Source organism: Rhinatrema bivittatum, chromosome 11 (genome assembly GCF_901001135.1).
Source record: "Rhinatrema bivittatum chromosome 11, aRhiBiv1.1, whole genome shotgun sequence".
NCBI lineage: Eukaryota > Metazoa > Chordata > Amphibia > Gymnophiona > Rhinatrematidae > Rhinatrema > Rhinatrema bivittatum.
In genome coordinates this window covers 25,090,013-25,110,230 of record NC_042625.1, presented here as the reverse complement: position 1 = coordinate 25,110,230, position 20,218 = coordinate 25,090,013, and the positions used below count along the sequence as shown (strand labels likewise).

General features: G+C 45.1%; 1 protein-coding gene across 4 annotated transcripts in view; it reads left to right on the top strand.

Moving 5' to 3' along the window:
• The window catches only part of BRAP (BRCA1 associated protein), a 71,117-nt gene that overhangs the window by 38,367 nt on the left and 12,532 nt on the right, over positions 1-20,218 (top strand). For all 4 annotated transcript variants that reach the window (XM_029571683.1, XM_029571682.1, XM_029571680.1 and 1 more), the window contains exons 9-10: positions 2,843-2,952; positions 4,933-5,022. In XM_029571683.1, the coding sequence (XP_029427543.1) occupies positions 2,843-2,952; positions 4,933-5,022 (200 nt within the window). The remainder of the gene's footprint in view (positions 1-2,842; positions 2,953-4,932; positions 5,023-20,218) is intronic.

The window sequence follows — 20,218 nt, the reverse complement described above, 5'->3', positions numbered from 1 at the left end:
GGCAACAAATTCCAGAGTTTAATTGTGCGTTGAGTAAAAAAGAACTTTCTCCGATTAGTTTTAAATGTGCCCCATGCTAACTTCATGGAGTGCCCCCTAGTCTTTCTACTATCCGAAAGAGTAAATAACCGATTCACATCTACCCGTTCTAGACCTCTCATGGTTTTAAACACCTCTATCATATCCCCCCTCAGCCGTCTCTTCTTCAAACTGAAAAGTCCTAACCTCTTTAGTCTTTCCTCATAGGGGAGCTGTTCCATTCCCCTTATCATTTTGGTAGCCCTTCTCTATACCTTCTCCATCGCAATTATATCTTTTTTGAGATGCGGCAACCAGAATTGTACACAGTATTCAAGGTGCGGTCTCATCATGGAGCGATACAGAGGCATTATGACATTTTACGTTTTATTCACCATTCCCTTTCTAATAATTCCCAACATTCTGTTTGCTTTTTTGACTGCCGCAGCACACTGAACCGACGATTTCAATGTGTTATCCACTATGGCGCCTAGATCTCTTTCTTGGGTTGTAGCACCTAATATAGAACCCATCATTGTGTAATTATAGCATGGGTTATTTTTCCCTATATGCATCACCTTGCACTTATCCACATTAAATTTCATCTGCCACTTGGATGCCCAATTTTCAAGTCTCACAAGGTCTTCCTGCAATTTATCACAATCTGCTTGTGATTTAACTACTCTGAACAATTTTGTGTCATCTGCAAATTTGATTCTCACTCGTCGTATTTCTTTCCAGATCATGTATAAATATATTGAAAAGTAAGGGTCCCAATACAGATCCCTGAGGCACTCCACTGTCCACTCCCTTCCACTGAGAAAATTGTCCATTTAATCCTACTCTCTGTTTCCTGTCTTTTAGCCAGTTTGCAATCCACGAAAGGACATTGCCACCTATCCCATGACTTTTTACTTTTCCTAGAAGCCTCTCATGAGGAACTTTGTCAAACACCTTCTGAAAATCCAAACAAAACAGCCGCCTTTAAATTACAGCGCTTAAGGAATCTAAAACCATTTTTGTCAGCTGATGATTTTAGGATTGATTTGCAGACCCTCGTGCATAATTATTTAGATTATGCAAACTCTGTTTACTTGGGCCTTCTGTATTCTACCATTAGGGTTTACAAATGATTCAAAACTATCACTAGAATTTTGTCTGGGGCTAAATTAAGAGAACATATAACTCCAGTATTGGTTTCTTTACATGGCTCCCTATTTGGTTTTGAATCACTTTTTAACGTCCTTGTGCTGATACATAAGGCGCTGAGTTCTGATGCACCTGAATCTTTTGATTGCCTGTTGAAAATACACAGCCCTCATGCTCGTTAGTCATCGAGTAAGAATTTTTTGGATATGCCATCTCTGAAAAAGCTCATTTAGTGGAAACAAGGGAGAGGACCTTCTCTGTGGCAGGTCCGTTACTGTGGCATTTGATTCCAAAGCAGCTAAAAGTGGCAGTCTGTCTGTCAATCTTTAAAAGAAATATATACATATATACACATTTAAAATTCTTTCTGTTAAGTCAGGCCTTTGAGCAGCAGGGTTAAAGTTTGAGATCCGTCTACATTCTGGTCATTTAGATACCATGTACAGCTGGTGTTGCTCATGGGTCTTAACATTTGCGCACTGGTGGTTAGATGTTTTCTTTTTTTCTGTTTTGTATCGTATGTCTAGTATTTATAGTATGTTATAAGTTTTATGAGTGTTTCATTTGTACACTGCATAGAACTATGGATATAGTGGTCTATAAATGGTTAAATTTCCATAGTGCACTGTTACTAGGGCTGCTTCTAGAAATGATTGGGTGCTTTAGTCTTAATTCCTCCCATCTGGGTTTCCTCAGCAGTATCCTGCAGACAACCAGTATTCTCTCATCTCTTCTGTTAGAACCTGATTTGTAGTACCTATCTCAGGATATTGCTTTAGAGCAGCCGTTCTCAACCCAGCTAGTCAGGTTTTCAGACTATGTATGCATGAGATAAATTTGTAGATGGCGTAGGCAGTGTATAGCCTAAACAACTGACGGGGATGGCTGTGTCCTGAGAGAACCCCCTGCTTTCTAGAACTGCTTCCAGTGTGGTTTTCAGAACCAGCCATTATATAATTCTACCTTCCTGCTCCACATGGCGTGAACAGAGGAAACATGATTATTGTGAGCTGTCATCACAGTCTAGAATGAACAGAAATATAAGTCAGTATTTGAGATGTTTTATGACAGTCTTCTTACTTAACATAGTCTATGAAGGCAACACAAAATGTGCAATAGAGTTTAATAGTACACTAGTAAATATTAATAGAAAAACACTATAAAATATAAACTTATCAGAGCTCCTATTTTCCTTTTATATTTTCTTTGTAATTAACTTAAAATACTGTGTGTAGACATGGCATGTCCATGGTCAGTAATGTCATGAGAGGGTGGTAGGTTCCTACCTTAAGGAATCCAGTACAGCTATGTATGAAAGTGTGTTTAAAAAAAATGCTATTTTTATTTGATGAAAAATCCTGATTGTAGTTTTAACAGATTGTTGTTCTTTCCGCAGACTGCTTTTTATGCAAACTCTTAGGTGTTGGCGCAGCCAAGTATTAAACACTGACAATAATCCAAACCTCTTGGCATTTGCAAGTGAGCCTTTAATTAAACAAAACATACAGTATGCATCTTATTGTAAGCTTTTTGGTTTTTTTTGGCTTGAAGAGGATTTTGCAGACATCTGCTATATAAAAAAAAAAAAAAAATCTCTCCAAAATGTGTTTCTCCCAGAACTGTTCAGCTTTCCTCTCTCGAATTCTGGGTTGTTGTTTTTTTTTCCTTTTTTTAGATAATTATGTTCATCGACTGGTCGCAAGTAAAACAGATGGGAAGATAGTTCAGTATGAATGTGAAGGCGATACTTGTCAGGAAGAGAAAATAGATTCTTTACAATTGGAAGTAAGAGACGATTCTATTTTCCATAATTTTGCAGTGAAAATGAAACTCTTTAGGTAATGCTGCATAATCTATATTTTGCACCGCTCACATTTAGGTTTCTGAGGATTGCCGTGTGGGAGAGCTGGGTTTAATTTCCCAGGCCCAGCCCCTGCAGATGCTAAAGTATATTGTGGCAGCAGCATTCACATTCCCTCTCTGCGCCCTGGGTTAGTGAATCTCTGCCATTGTGGATGGGATTCAGGGGAAAAGCCACACAGTCTGCAGCCTTCTACCAGGGACTCTTGCTGTGATGACTGGGTTAGGAAGCACGGGGAGAGAAGAAATAAAATAGGAAGAATGCCCTCAGGTACCTAGGAATCATGTTACCAACTTACTTTAGCCCAGTGTTTGCTTGATGCCCTTAAATCAGGCCACCAGGTGTTGCTGTTGTGCGATGACTAGGAATCCCTCCACTGCAGGGCTGTGAGTGTTGCCTCAGTAGCATAGCCAGCCCCGACTGACCTGGGAGGCAAAAGAAATAGATTCCCGGCACTCTGCATGCCAGTGCACGACACGGCCGCCAAGCTACCTAGCTGGCCCTAGTCGGTCTTTTTTTTTTTTTTTTTTTTTAATTATTTAACGTAAGAAAATACATGGCTAGTCATGAGCACTTTGTGCCCTTTTTTTTTTTTTTTTTTTCTATTTTTCAGTTTCCAGCTGAGGAGGTCTCATGGCAAATGGCTCTTTAATTACTCCCATTGCTGCAGAGTCTGCGGCTGCTTTTTACCTGCCGTCTTTGCACCAGTTTTCAAAAGGGAAAGTGGATGTATACGTCAAAAATTGCCCCAGAGGAAAGTGCCCGCAGAGATGCACACCTCCCTTTCTCTGTGGAATACTTTTTCCGACCAAAAATGCATGTGTCGTCTTTTCCCCCTCAAACTAACCCCCATCCCAGCAGTGCCGCCACATTGATGCAAGTAAAAACGCGCAGGATGAGGAACTCTGTGCCTGCTTTTTAGGCGCATCCAGGATGGCAATTTTCAGATTTCTGGAGCTGGGAGGGTTTAAAATGCTTTTTACCTCAGGAATTCCTTTTGCAAATGCCCCCCTTTAAGATCCAGTTATTCAAATAATATTTCCTAAAACTCGGGAAGTTAATGATGAGGCTACTGCTCTTTCAGCAGGATAAAGTGGATCCAAACCCTTAATGTGTGCGATGGTAGTTTAGTGCAATTGCTAATTTTTGCTTTGATTTTCTTGCTGTTTACATGAAAAGCACTTGTAAAGCAATTTTCCACGATGATCATAGATGGCATCTAAAGTGCCTGACTGTCCATTTTCTCAGTACATTTGGATAAGGAAGGCTACTACAAAGTGTTTGTATTTCAGTATTTCACAGAAAACCATGAATTAGATTTTTGTATCATGGAATCTTTACCCAGTATGCTCCAAAGATTGCTGGCACACTTTTTATTTATTTATTTTAAATCCTGAATAGAATCTGATGAATGTTAATTATGCAAATGAGAAAAGAACAGGCCTTTCCTACCCCACTGACCATGAATTTTTCTGGATGATATTGCTTAATTATTTTGCAATGTAGAGCAGAGTCTCAGGGCTGCTGCTGAGGGTTGGGGGAGGGGGAGAATCGGGTTGCTCCTCCCTGAGAAGGATCCTCTTCTCTGCCTGTTCCCGCTCTCCCCAATACAGTCTTTAGCCCCTCTTCCTCCTGCCACAGAAAGGGAGCACTACATCTTAGCTGCATTTGCTGCCTCCTCTGCCAGCTTTTAAAAGCGCAGGGTCCAGTAGTCCATGGGGCCCACCTGTCCCATGTGTTCAGACTTGATTGAAGATTTTAGAGGAGAGGGTGAGGACTGCATTGTGTGTGTGGGGGAGGGGGGCTGGAGTGGCCCTGGACAAACTAATTTTGCCCTGGGAGCCACACTCTGCAAGGACCATAGCAGTAATGTGCATTGTTCTCTCTGTTTTTCATATCTATAGTACTCCTATTTACTAACAAGTCAATTGGAATCCCAGCGCATTTACTGGGAAAACAAGATAGTACGCTTGGAGAAGGATACGGCTGAAGAAGTAGGTTCTGCTTTTGCATTAGAATTTTCTTATGTAGACAACATATGAAAAAAATCTGGTCTGTGACTGTAAGGGTAAACTCTTCGTAGACACATAGGAAGTTGTGCAAGCACTAGCTCTGTTAATTTGTAAACGGACCTAGGTAGCAAACAGTTGGCATAATGTTACTGTATGCAACCTATGCTCAGTAAGAAGGTAAGCAACACTCTTTGATCATGACTTGTAAAAGGGCAGCTCGGCAAATTCATGGCAAATATCCTTAGTAAATACCAGCAGGTCTTTCATGTCCTCGTTTTGCATATCTGTGCCCAGAATGCTTTTAGGCCTTCACACTAACATCTGTGGCTGTGTTAATCCTAACTTGTTGGAATAAGCAAAAACGTCTGAATGTGGCATGCAGTATATGGAGGCCAGTAAAGAACTGCCTCTCCTGAAATGTTGAAATACCTACCATAAGCTTAAGATTTAATGGAAGCAGATATAGCAAAAAGAGCTGTATATGCCCCATTTATTTACTAATACTTCTTTTTTGCTCACAATGAAGAAAAAGTCACATGGGTTGTGCTGATGCCAAGCACATTATTAGTGCCAAATAGAGCTGTATACAGCAAGGTTCAGTATCTTTATTTTGAACCTAAGCAGCTTGAAATGTAATGTTTGTTTTTTTGTGTTTTATTTATTGTGCTAGTTATTTAATTTTACTACTTGTTTATGGTTATATCATCTGTTTCTCCCTTTTTATTCATGGTTTTGCTATGATTAGCTTAGGGTGAGTTATTTTTCAGTTTTGTAATTTATCCTGAAGTGACAAGTTTTTCTTCATTGTATGTATATAAGAAGAGCCTCTGTGTTATTTGCTCTAATAACAGATGCTTGCATAGTTGAAAATAAACAATAGATATACTCAGACTTCAAACATGGATTGTGGCTGCTTAAACTATTAGCACCCATTATTCCACTAGATACAAAATACAGAATTTGGTATATACTGTAATGCCTCATACCTATAGCTTGGGTTAAGAGTTAAAAATGGTTCTTATGGTTTATAGAGCTTTGGTGAATTTAACTCATCCTGTGAGAGATTGTAGACAACTGTAAACTCAATCCTAGGTTACCCCATTTCACCACTTGGGGAAATTTCTTAACGTCCACTCAAATGAATCCAGAACAAGTAGGTTATGCACCTCAATCAGCAGATGGAGACTGAGCAGACTGACGTCACAGTACAAATACCCCTGCAATGACATCAGCCTGCCAGCATTCTCTGTCTCCAGCAGATGGCGGACATACATTTGCCTACTGGGGTTTGCTTCATTTTGAAAAAGGAGAATTAAGGATATTACATTCGCCCCGCTCTCCTGCGGTGTTACCAAAAGGTCCCTCCCACAGTTGAGAATTTCTGAGGTGATTTCTGTGGTCCTGCAGATGAGTGCCTTGGTCCGGTAGCCGGTTTTTCAGTCTGCGTGGACTTAGCTGCTTAAGTGCCTGAAAGGCAGCGGGTGCAGAAAGCCCGAGCGTGGCGGTGACAGCACACGCCCTCTTCCCCCTCGCATCCGGAGACCGTCTCTGTGCTCAGCCAGTTAAGGCTGAGTTTGGGTAAGTTGAAGAAAAAAAAAAAAAAGGATTGAGACCTACCAATGGTCGAGTCTTTTGAAAGGTCGTTCCTCTGTAGGGTCGAAAACACCTGGATCCTCTAGTACGACCTCTCATGTTAAAGGAGTGTGGCGTCTGCTTCTTATCCTCTGGCAAACAAGGAACCGGAGATTCATCCCAATGACTGGCCAGTTTTTCCAACATGCGCCCAAATAATAGCGAGCCCTTAGAGGGCAATTTGGTAAGGTTAGCCTCTGAGGCCGCATGGGCTGACCAATTTCTCAGCCATAACTGATGCCTGGCCGCTACTATGGAAGCCACTCCTCTCCATGCGGCGGGCAGCAAAAAAGCCTCAGAGCCGGGAGGCTTTTATGGTGTAGGGCTTCCTCCTTTGTTCTTGGTCTCCGTGCTCTGTGCACCATTCCAACGTTCATCCCGCTCCGTGGGAGGTCGAGACGTGGGCAGCCTGGCAGGTTGAACAGCCTCTGTAGGCTAGGATCGATGCTGTAGTGTAAGAGTGGCCAGAAGACAAGTTCTGTATGCCTTTCATCCATGGCCCATTTTAGGCAGATTGATCAAAAGGATCGAGTGCCACAGAGGGATGCTCTTGGTTGCTCCAGATTGGCCCAGGAGGCCGGGGTAGGTGGGATGTGCGGTGGCTCCTGGGGGCGCACCCCTTCGACTTCCAGCACACAGGAACCTGCTAAGTCAGTATCCGGTTCTTCACGAAAGTCCGACTTTGTTTTGTGTTATGATATGGCCCTTGAGAGGGCTCAATTGATGAAACATGGATACTTGATGGCAATGATTTCCACTTTGCTTAGAGCTAGAAAGTTCTCCACTTTCTTGCCTATGTGTGTTTGGCAAGTGATTGAGGTACTCTTCCTCGTTCGGCCAAGATCCTGCTTGTTTTGGAATTTTTGCAGGATGGCTTTAATTCCTTAAAGGTGTACAAGTAGTGGCTCTCACCTGTTTTAGGGGCCAGGTGAATGGTGATTCCTTGTCGGCTTATCCTGAATTGGCCCATTTCCTGAAAGAAGCGAAACATCTTCCTCCCTTGCAGTTTCCAGTGCCCTTATGTGGAGTCTTACTTTGGTCTTGAATTTCTTAGTGGGTTCTACGTTTAGACCGATGCGTAACCTGTACTTGCGGTTACTGACCTTGAAAATGGCAATTTGTTCTGCCCGGAGAGTTTCTGAGCTGCAGGCCTTGTCTTGCTGGGAGCCCTTCCTCCGGGTGACTCCAGGGGCGATAGAGCTGCGTACTGATCCTTCTTTTTTTACTGTAAGAACATAAGAACATGCCATACTGGGTCAGACCAAGGGTCCAAGAAGCCCAGCATCCTGTTTCTAACAGTGGCCAATCCAGGCCATAAGAACCTGGCAAGTACCCAAAAACTATTCCATGCTACTGATGCAAGTAATAGCAGTGGCTATTTTCTAAGTCATCTTGATTAATAGCAGGTAATGGACTTCTCCTCCAAGAACTTATCCAATCCTTTTTTAAACACAGCTATACTAACTGCACTAACCACATCCTCTGGCAACAAATTCCAGAGTTTAATTGTGCGTTGAGTAAAAAAGAACTTTCTCCGATTTAGTTTTAAATGTGCCCCATGCTAACTTCATGGAGTGTCCCCTAGTCTTTCTACTATCCGAAAGAGTAAATAACCGAGTCACATCTACTCGTTCTAGACCTCTCATGATTTTAAACACCTCTATCATATCCCCCCTCAGCCGTCTCTTCTCCAAGCTGAAAAGTCCTAACCTCTTTAGTCTTTCCTCATAGGGGAGCTGTTCCATCCCCTTTATCATTTTGGTTGCCTTTCTCTGTACCTTCTCCATCGCAATAATATCTTTTTTGAGATGCGGCGACCAGAATTGTACACAGTATTCAAGGTGCGGTCTCACCATGGAGCGATACAGAGGCATTATGACATTTTCCGTTTTATTCACCATTGAAGAAAATACTGGCAGGCTGATGTCGCGTATATGTACTGTGGTGTCAGTTTGCTCCATCTCCATCTGCTGGTAGAGATGCATAACCTAGTTGTTCTGGATTCATTTGACTGTCCTAAAAATAAAGAAATTATCAGGTAAGTAGTAATTTCTCATTTTCTGCAGTAATTTCAGTAATATTTTATGGAAATATTTTTAACTCCCGTTTCAATAAATGCCATTCTTGTGAGAGACTGCAGCATTCGTAGGGTTTAACAAAAATGTCTCTAGGACTTGCTTGTCAAGGATGAAATGCATTTGTCGTGTACTCCAGCTGCCAAGCCTCCCCCACCCCCACCCCAACAAAAAAAATAAAATTGTGTTTGGAAGGGAAGAAGCAGCAAAGGATACATAGGGAATGCATAGCCTCCGACTCACCCTGCATGTGGTCCCCTCTTTCTCTTCCTCCAATCCCCGGTGCAGTCCTCACTCTTTCCTCCTCTTTCAGTCCCTACTCTCGTCCATCTGTTCTTCTTTTCCCATTCCACCATCCTGCTGGGGCCCCTGTCTGGGCTGAAGATGTGACCATTTCACCTGCAGAAAAAAATGTACTAGGCACAAGCAAGCAGATAGTGGATTTTTAAAACTGAGCATTTATAACATTTCCCAGAACAGCTACAATGTATGAAAATAAATACATTCCTTGAATCTGGTAAGTAAAACAAGGCACTATCCTTAGTCTGACTTGGATGACAGCGACACTATTGATCTTGAATAGTTGTAATAAGTTATTGTATTAATCATTGATAAGATACAAAAATATAATTCTAATATCTGTTCTTGGAATTTTCAATGTATTTCACAGGCTCAAAAAATCTGAAATAAAAGTGCAAATTAGTATAGTGCTAAGCATATTGCAGAATTATATAGGAAAATTAATTAGAAACATTGGAACAGTTTTGATACGGTTCTTGTCTGTAAATATTACATTTATTAAAAAAAAATAAAAATTTAAACCAGCACCAAAAAATATATATAGGCTTTGAAAATTGTCATAAGAATACCTTGGGTATTAGAGAAGACTTTCATTTATAGCAATTTAAAAAAAGCTCCTTGAGGGTGTAAAGACAAAAATATGCCACTACATATCCCTTAACCAGAGGAAATAATTTGAACAAGAGAAGACTATGTGGATTCAGGATTTGCTTCCAGATGCTGCCGTCTTACATCCTGCAAAGTATTGGAGCATGCTGATCATCTGCAGAGTCTGAGTGGCGGCACCAGAGAGAGAAGAAACTATCATTGTATGGAGAAAGCAGAGTTGCTTACCTGTAATAGGTGTTCTCCTAGGACAGCAGGATGTTAGACCTCACAAATGGGTGATATCATCAGATGGAGTCCAGCACAAAAAACACTGAGCATGCCCAGCATGCCACGATCTGCACAGCCTCGTGGGGTCCCGCTTCAGTCTCGTGACAGAGAATAGGAAAAAGTAATATATGATATGATTAGATATATGATATGATAGAGGTCTTTAAGATCACGAGAGGACTTGAACGAGTAGATGTGAATCTGTTATTTACACTTTCGAATAATAGAAGGACTAGGGGGCAAGTAGCACATTTAAGACTAATCGGAGAAAATAAAGCTCTGGAATTTGTTGCCAGAGGATGTGGTTAGTGTAGCTAGGTTCAAAAAAGGTTTGGATAAGTTCTTGGAGGAGAAGTCCATTAACAGCCATTAATCAAGTTTACTTAGGGAATAGCCACTGCTATTAATTGCATCAGTAGCATGGGATCTTCTTAGTGTTTGGGTAATTGCCAGGTTCTTGTGGCCTGGTTTGGCCTCTGTTGGAAACAGGATGCTGGGCTTGATGGACCCTTGGTCTGACCCAGCATTTCTTATGTTCTTAAAATAAACGTAAAATGAAAACCCAACTCCGCGAGGTGGCAGGCAGATTTTGTGAGGACTAACATGCTGCTGTCCTCCGAGAACACCTGTTACAGGTAAGCAACTCTGCTTTCACCTAGGACATGCAGGTTGGTAGTCCTCACACATGGGTGAATACCTAGCTGCAGGCTGTTTCCGAATGGAGTGGACCAACAGACACCAAATGGGTGCCCATGGGCATAACAACCTAAGTGCTGTTGGTAACGGAGGAAGACAGTCTGAACCCGAAAAACAGGGCCCAAGGCGGAAGAGTTGGGTTTAGACCTGAAAAAGCTTATGGAGGACAGACTGGCCTAAACTACTATCTTGGCGGCCATCTCTATCCAGGCAATAGTGAGTGGTGAACATGTGGAGAGAACTCCACGTTGTGGCTCTGCAGATCACCAACACGGGGACTGCTCTCAAGTGGGCCACTGAAGTTGCCATGGCTCTGATGGAATGAACTGTAACATGGCCGCCAAGTTGCAATCCTGCTTGTGTGTAGCTGAAAGATGCAGTCTGCCAGCTAGGTAGACAGGGTAAGTTTGGTCACAGCAACTCCCATTCTGTTTTTATCAAACAAGATGAAGAATTGTGTGGACTGCCAATGTGTACCGTCCTCTCAAGGTAGAACACTAAGGTCCTCTTACAATCTAAAGTATGCAAGGCTTGTTCACCTGAGTGCGAATGAGGTCTGGGAAATAAGGTGGGTAGGACGATAGTCTGGTTCAGATGGAAGTCCGATACCACTTTAGGCAAGAACTTAGAGTGAGTATGGAGAATTACCTTATTGTGGAAGAACTTTGTAGAGGGCGGGTACATCTCCAATGCTTGAAATTCACAGACCCGACAAGCTGAGGTGACTGCAATCAAGAATATGACTTTCCAGGTCAGATACTTCAGGATACACATGTGCATAGGCCCAAAAGGGTCCTTCATGAGGCAAGCCAAGACCACATTAAGGTCCCAGGACACAGGCGGAGGGCATAGATTGGGCTTGAACTGAAGCACATCTTGCATGAAACGTCCAACTAAGGGCTGTACTGAGATGGGCGTACCATTCACCCCGTGATAAGCCCCAATGGCACCGAGGTGCACTCTGACAGTTGGTCTTTAGACCAGCTTCTGACAGTTGCAACAGATAGACCAAGAGTTTTGGGGTTGAACAAGTGAGCGGGTCCACCCCATGCTGCTCACACCAGAGAGCAAACTTCCTCCACTTCAGGCTGTACGACTTTCTAATTGAGGGCTTCCTGGAAGCAACCAGAACCTGAGATACATCATCAGACAATGCCAGGAGCTGCAATACTAGCCTTTCTACATCCAGGCTGTTAGAGACAACACCCGGAGTTTGGGATGGCACAGCCTTCCCTGATCCTGTGTGACTAGGGTTGGGGAGGTCCCCAGACTGATTGATCAGGTTCTGTAAAGAGAGAGGTCCTGCAGGAGTGGGAACCAAACCTGCCAGGGCCAAAAGGGGGCTATGAGGATCATGGTTCCCCCGTCCTGCCGGAGCTTCAGGAGCTTCGTCTTCACCAGCGGAAGTGGAAGATATGCATACAAAAGCCCCTTGCCCCAATGACGGGCAAAGGCATTCAAGGCTGGCTTGCTGTCCTCCCCGAAGAGGGAGTAAAAAGACTCCCTCTTCGGGGATCTGTTTGTCTCCCCATTGTTGCAGGGGGAGACAAACAGATCCACGTCCAGGGCGCCCCAAAGACGGAAGATAGTGTTCACTACCGCTGGGTCCAGGGACCACTCATGGGGTGAAAGGTCCGACTGAGACTGTCCACCACTACGTACTCTGTCTCCGCCAGGTACACAGCTCGAAACAGTATCCCCTGAGAGCAGGCCCAAATCTGAACTGCTTCCTGGCACAGGGGGAATGATCTCGTGCACCCCTATTTGTTGATGTACCAAATAGCCACCTGATTGTTGGTCTGGATTAGGACTGATTTTGCCGTCAAGCGATCCTGGAATGCCCACAGGCCATAACGAATCCCCCAGAGCTCCAGGAAGTTGATTTGGAACAGAGCTTCCTGAGCCGATCACAGGTCCTGGTTGTGGAGGCCCTCCACATGGGCACCCCACCCCAGTGTGGATGCATCGGTGTGAAAACAACCTGGAAAGAAGGGGATTGGAAAAAGACTCCTTGCTCCAAATTGGTCAGGTTCTTCCACCAGGACAAGATTTGGAATGGCGACGTGACCCTGATATGGATATTGAGGTTACTAGGAGGCTTGTCTCCACTGGGACTGGCAGGTCCACTATGCCCTGTGCATGTACAAACGGGCGAAGGGTGTGACATGGATTGTGGCTGCCATATGACCCAGCAGGCGGGGGGGGGGGGTGACCTGCTGGCTCCAATGCATGGAGACCGCCAAAGTCGCCAGAGAGAGCGTCAGGTTGTGGGGCAGGTAGACCTTGGCCGCCTCTGCATCCAGGCGAGCGCCAGTAAAATTCAGACGCTGTGACTGGTCCAGATAGGACTTCGTTAGTTGATGACAAACCCAAAAAACTCCATCACCTGGATGGTCAGGCATAGAGACCAATACGTTCTCTCTTGGGAACTACTCTTGATTAACCAGTCATCCAAATAGAACACCTGTGCCCCCAGATGTGCTCCCACCGGTGCCAGGCATTTGGTGAAGACATGAGATGCAAGGTGAGGCAGAACTGCAGCTCCCTGTATTGAAAATGCCTGGTGCCTACCAGGAAGCGGAGATATCTCTGGTTATTATGGGAGATCTCGATATGTGTGTACACATCTTTGAGATCGAGGGAGCAAAGCCAGTCCCCCCCCCCCCCCCCCTGCAAGAGAAGGATCAGAGTGCCAAGGGAGACCATCTTGAACTTTTCTCGTTTTGAGAAAACAATTCAAAACTCTCAGGTCTAGGATTGGACGAAGACCCCCAGTCCTTTTGGGAATCAGGAAATATTGGGAGTAAAATCCCATTCCCTGCTGCCTCAGAGGAACACCCTGGACTGTACGAGGGTGGAGAGCTCGGACAGTAATATTTCCTGATGGGAAGACTGACCCCAAGAGGGACACAGGGGAGCATCCCTGGGCCGCTTTGGAAGTTTAAACGATACCTCCGGTAAATGATGGAGAGGCCCCTTTGATCTGAGGTGATCGCTAGCCAGCGATCCAAGAACTGTAGATGGCCTCCTACTGGAAGGCCCGGTGCCAAGGGTATGGTGACTGGACTTGCACTCCCACTCGCAGTCAAAACCCCATAATGGGGCTTGGCTGGGGAGCTGGTTGAGGCCTAGGGGCCCTTGGCTGCTTGGGGCAGCCTCTAGAGGGCACCCCCCCTGAGACTGTCCATGGGAAACCAGAGGGTAGTAACTCCTCTGGCGATAGAAGCACCTACGAGCCCCTTGCCTCACTGATCTTCTGGTTAAGAGGTGGGAGGGGGGGGCACGAAGCACTAGCCGAAAGATGCTGGAGGGTCTCATGATGTTCCTTTAGCTGAGCTTATAGAATCCCGGAACTTATCCCCAAAAAGGTTATCCTCTGTACAGGGAAGGTCTGCCAGCTTCTGGACCTCCAGCTTGAAGATCCGAAGCTCTGAGCCAGGCCATCCTGTGGGCTCCAATGCCCGCTGCGGCCACACGAGCTAATGTCTCAAAGACGTCATCTGTGAAATACACTTTGTGCTTACCACACTTGAAGCCTTGCTGGACAAGTGCCAAGAATGCATCCTGTTGCTGTTGAGGGAGTCATTCCGCCAATTCCTGAACCCGCTTCCAGAGTTTCTGGGGATGTTGGTCCATGTACAACTGGTAGGAGGCAATACAGGCTATTAACATTGCGCCCTGGAACACCTTCCTACCCAGTTCGTCCCATTCCCTGTGTTCTTGACCCGGAGGCATGGGTACAGGACCGTTTGGCCTTTTTGAAGGCGGATTCCACTACCACCGACTGGTAGGACAGTTGACACTGCTCAAAACCTAGGGACTTCTGTACAAGCTAGACATTGTCTGCCTTCCTGTTTATTGGTGACACAGATACAGGATTTTCCCAGATGCATAGAAGCAACTCCTTGAAGATCTCGTGAATGGAAACCACTACCACCTCGTTTGGTGCATCAACAAACTGGAGCTCCTCCAACATGTGGTGTCTGGCATCCTCTTTCATTAGAAGTTGGAAGGGAATAGACTCCGAGATGGTGCAGACAAAGCAGGCAAAGGTTAAGTCCAGTAGTGGAGACCGGTGCTGCTGTTCTGGGGGGGGGGGCGGGGGAGGACGGTTCCGAGAGGATGTCATCAGATATCTGAGGAGGATTCAGAGACTGCGTTCCCCCACGTGTCATACGGAGCTTCCTTGTCACTGAAATCCCCCAGGCGAGGTCAGTGGGGGATCCGTGCTCACTGCCCTTGGCTGGGGTCATCTGGTCACAGAACCGGTAACCCCGGACAATGCGCAATGCCCCCAGGCAAAATATGAAGACTTCATGCGGATCAGTCAGAGATATGGTCCGTGGGCACTGGGGGCACCAACAAAACCTAGAGGAAGCTATGCTTCAGGCCGGTCAGTGGTCTGTGCAGGGCACACACCAACTTCAAAAACCCCAGGAAACGACCGCAAAGAAGGTATAAAATTTACCGCGCCATCCTACTGACTAGGGGGGAACTAAGGAAGAGTAGCTGTGTTCAAACCTTTTTTAGATAAGTTCTTGGAGGAGAAGTCCATTACCTGCTATTAATTAAGTTGACTTAGAAAATAGCCAGTGCTATTACTAGCAACGGTAACATGAAATAGACTTAGTTTTTGAGTACTTGCCAGGTTCTTATGGCCTGCATTGGCCACTGTTGGAAACAGGATGCTGGGCTTGATGGACCCTTGGTCTGACCCAGTATGGCATGTTCTTAGGGAACCTGGCGCGGATGCAATAGAAACCACAAAAAGCAAGAAGAACTCTGAAAAAACATAGCAAAGCTCCATAACTGCGAGGCAACAGTAGATAGAAAGAGATTGAACGTGGACACACACACACCCCCCCCCCCCCCCCCCCCCCCCCCCCCGTGGCCGTGCAGATAGTGGCATGCTGGGGCATGTTCAGTGTGCCAGTCAAAGTTCTAGAAATTTTGACAAGTTTTCCGTGCTGGTCTTCATCTGATGATGTCACTCGTGTGAGGACTAATATCCTGCTGTCCTAGAAGAAACCAATTTAATATGCTTCCTACTGAGTGCTTGATTTGTTATTGCTTTGTAGCCTCTGTAAACCTTAATCCAAACAATCAAATATGGAAGGGGGAATGCTTTCAGAGTGCTAGGATAGTGTGTTTGGTGTTGTGAATATCTGGGTTATAGTCACTATATCAGGGCTATACCCACTATATACACCAAGTTAATAATGGAAACCTTCCATTTGTGAAATTTTGAAAACTTTTTTTGTTATTTTTTAATGCAATTAAAATGTCTCTTGTCCAAAGCTGGTTACTTTTCATTAAATACCTATACACTGTATGCCCTCTATTTATCCAGTCCAAAGTTGGGAGTAAATTACAACTGAAAACTTTCAGACAGTGTCTACGCGCTCACTGAGACTAGTCAGTGGCGTTATGTCCATGATAAACACCATTTTCAGCGACAGTACCCTCTGTCCCCTGAAGCAGGCGGAAGTTGAAACGCTGTCAGTGTCGGGCTATTTTTCAGTTAACAAACATAACGCCGCCTAGTCTCTGTGAACACGTAGACACTGAAAGTTTTCAGTTGTAATTTACTTCCAACATTGGACTGGATAAATAGAGGGCATTCAGTGAATAGTATTTAATGAAAAGTAACCAACTTTGGACAATAGACATTTTAATTGCGTGAAAAAAAAAGAATTTTCAAAATTTCACAAATGGAAGGTTTCCATTATTAACTTGGTGTATATAGTGGGTATAGCCCTGATATAGTGACTATAACCCGGATATTCACAACACCAGACACACTATCCTAGCACTCTGAAAGCATTCCCCCTTCCATATTTGATTGTTTGGATTATTGTTTTGTTTTTTTTTTTTGTAATTTGTATTTTTATTAGGACCAAATCGCATCCAAAGGGAAAACATCTCTTCATGATACAGAAGATAACAGGGTACAAAATAGCTTACATTACGCAATGCCTCAGGTACAACATATGTGCCTCCACAGGCTATCATAGAAACTGAAAACCCAAAGGGTATACATATCCTAGCACGAATCGCCACGTAAAAAGGGGAAATGTTAGCCTCCGGTCAGTGGCCACACTGTCAACACGCTGTGTGGCATAAGATGAACAATGTACAACAATAGAATATATCAACACTATAATGTACAAACTAAGTGGTATACAATTTGACAATAAAACTATGAAAACTCCGAATGAATGCATCTAAGTTATTTCCCCTCCGAGCCGCAGCCCCCCTGAACCCCCCTCCCCCCCCCCACCCACCCCCCCTCCCGCCCTGCCTATGAGCCTTCCCAATCCTTTGCACCAGGAGTAAGGGGAGCCTAGATGAGAAACATGGTTGAGTACCTAGAAAGTCAGAGGAAGGAGGAGAACAAGTCTCCCCGTGAGTGGTGTCAGTGGTACCGAGAGCCGCCATCACTACAATAGCCAAGCTTCCGGAAAGTCACTCCTTAAGGATCCCCTTACCGTAGGGCGCCCACACTTTTTGGAATTTAGGAAGCTGATCATGCCTAATAGCGGTCAGGCGGCACATAAGATATACTTTATCTAATCTGTCCAGAACATCACGTAGGGAAGGAGTCTCGGCTCTCTTCCACCTTAGCGCTATTTCACATCTGGTAGCTAAAGCCACCTGTGTCACCAAAGCTCTCTCCCAAGTGCTGCCTTCTTCGGAGTCCACCTGCAGTAAACAGAACTGGGGAGTTAGAGTAATTTGAATGTTTAAGGTGTTCCTGATATAATCCTGGATATGCGCCCATGTCAGTGCCACCCTAGGACAGTCCCACCACATATGAAAGAAGGTGCCTATTTGACCACACAACCTCCAGCAGTTAGCATTCGGGCATAGGGACATCCTGTGTAATCTATCCGGCGTGTGATACCATCTGTATAGAAGTTTATAGCCATTCTCTTTCAAAGTGGCTGAGACAGAACACCTAGATATGCGCTGGTAACAAGTTTCCCAGGACTTCACAGTCATAATGCCGCCCAGATCAGAGTTCCAGTGGACTAGATGTGTGTCAGCCACACCCGTGCCCCTATTCAATAGAGCATAAATCCTAGACACATGTCTCGTGACCCGATCGGCGTTCCCACAGAATGTCATAAAAAGTGGCTGTTCCTGAGAGAACAGCTGTGATAGTCTATAAGTGGAAAAGAGGTGTGCAAGCTGCAGGTAGGTATAACGGTCTGATGTGTCTAAGTGAAACTGCGCCTGCAAATCGAGGAAAGGTATAAGTTTACCACCCTTCCATAGTTGCCCCAAAGTAGTGAGACCCTTGTGCTGCCATCGCCTAATGAACGCTGTGTCCAACCCCGGGGGAAACAGTGAATTATGCAGGAACGATGTGGTTTGGTACATGACATGGTCGCCCACAAGCTGCCTTTTCCAGGACTTCCAAGTGTGCAGCACCACCTGGGTGAAAGTGGTTAATCCGTCCCCTTTCGTTGGATGTGGTGCCCAGACCCTAGTAGTCAAAGGAGGAGACCCGGCAATCGCCTTCTCTATTACTATCCAAGGCTTGGTCGGACCATGACAGTGCCAATTGATTATCACAGCTAATAAGTTAGCCGTGTAGTACCATAATAAATTAGGGAAATTAAGTCCCCCCTGCAATTTAGACTTATATAGAACTGACCTAGCCACCCGTGGAGGCCTCCGTTTCCAAACAAAGCGAAATAGCTTCCGTTGCCAGAGAGTCAGAGCCTGAAGAGGGACTTTAGCTGGCAAGGTCTGGAATAAATAGCAAAATTTGGGTAGGATCGTCATTTTGACCGCCGCAATGCGCCCCACCCAAGAGAGATTCATTCTGTCCCATCTGTCCAGGAGAGACTGAATGGACTGAACAAGCGGGGTATAGTTCAAGTCAGATAATTGCCGCAAATCCGGGCTAAGCTTAACCCCCAGGTATTTTATCCACTTCTTTGCTGACTTAAAGGGTAGGTGGGCAACTATCTTTGAGTACGATAAGGCGGGCATAGAGATATTCAGCAATTCAGATTTGTCCTCGTTCATCTTGAAACCGGACACCCTCCCGAACAATCTAATTTCCTGTACCAAAGCGGATAGTGAGGTGTCAGGATTGGTGACCGTAAAAAGAAGATCATCCGCAAACAAGGATACTTTGTATTCAGCCCCTCCCACTGAAATGCCGGTAATGTTCTGCGAACCACGAACAGTCTCCGCCAGAGGTTCCAATTGCAAGGCAAATAACAGGGGAGACAGGGGGCAACCCTGCCTAGTGCCCCGCCGAACCTCAAAAGGGGGGGAGTATGCTCCGTTAATCTTAATGCGGGCATGGGGGTGGTCATACAGTTTAGAAACCCAGGACTGAAAGTTCGTGCCCAACCTCATTTTGTCCATTACTTGAAATAAAAATGGCCAGTGTACTCTATCGAAAGCCTTTTCGGCATCTACGGATAAGAGGGTGGCAGGGACATCATGGGTTTGTACATGTTCAATCAATTCAACGACCCTACGAACATTATCGGAAGCCAACCTCCCCGGGATGAACCCTGACTGGTCTGGAGCTACCAGTAGGTGGGCCACACTCCCCAGCCGTCTGGCCAAGATTTTTGCCAGGATTTTGAGATCAAGATTAATAAGAGATATCGGCCTATAAGAGCCGCACAGGGTATGGTCCCTCCCAGGTTTAGCCAGGATAGTGATGCCCGCAGTGTTGGCTTGTGGGGAGATTCTGCCAGAATCCTTTAAGTCATTAAACATGTTGATAAGGGGTGATACCAATAAGGGCCCAAATACCTTATAGAACTTCCCAGAGTACCCATCCAGTCCCGGGGACTTGCCCAGTTTGAGTTCTTTGATAACCTGTAGTGCTTCCAATTGTGACACCTCCCTGTCTAGCCTCTGTCTGTCAAGCTCGTCCAGGGCTGGCAGGTTAACGGTCCCCAGGTATTGAGCGATCTCTGAAGTGGTAATTGTTGGGTCAGAGTTATATAGATCCTGATAAAAATCATTAAATCTCTTCCCTATTTCCCCTTGCGAGTGAGTGTAATGCCCATCCAAGTTGCGGATTTTTGTGATATGGGTGGCTGCCTCCTTTTCCCTTAGTTTCCGTGCAAGTTGCTTACTCGCCTTATTACCGTATTCAAAATGTTGTTGTTTGAGAAGCTCTAACTGGTGAGCTACCCGTCCCAACTCTAAATCATGAAGAGCCCTACGTGCCTCCCGAAGCTTTTGTGCAAGGTGGGCCTCCAGAGTCCGTTTATGACGGAGCTCTAGATGGGCGATAGATTCTAGAAGCTGTAGTCGTTTCTTATCACTGTCCCGTTTAACATAAACCGCCCTAGAAATGAATAAACCTCGTAAGTAGACCTTCAGGCTCTCCCAGAGTATACCTGGGGCCACCTCCCCATCATCATTAGTAGCTAGAAAGTCCCTTATGGCCTCATTAATCTTTCCAACAAAAGTCTTATCATCCAGTAGACGTTGGTTGAGGCGCCAAAATCTAGTCCCTTGATCCCCCCTCAGCGCCTCAGCGAGAGCCACACCGGGGCATGGTCAGACCATGTGATACTACCAATCTCAGCGTCCAAGACCTGACTTACCAACGCTTT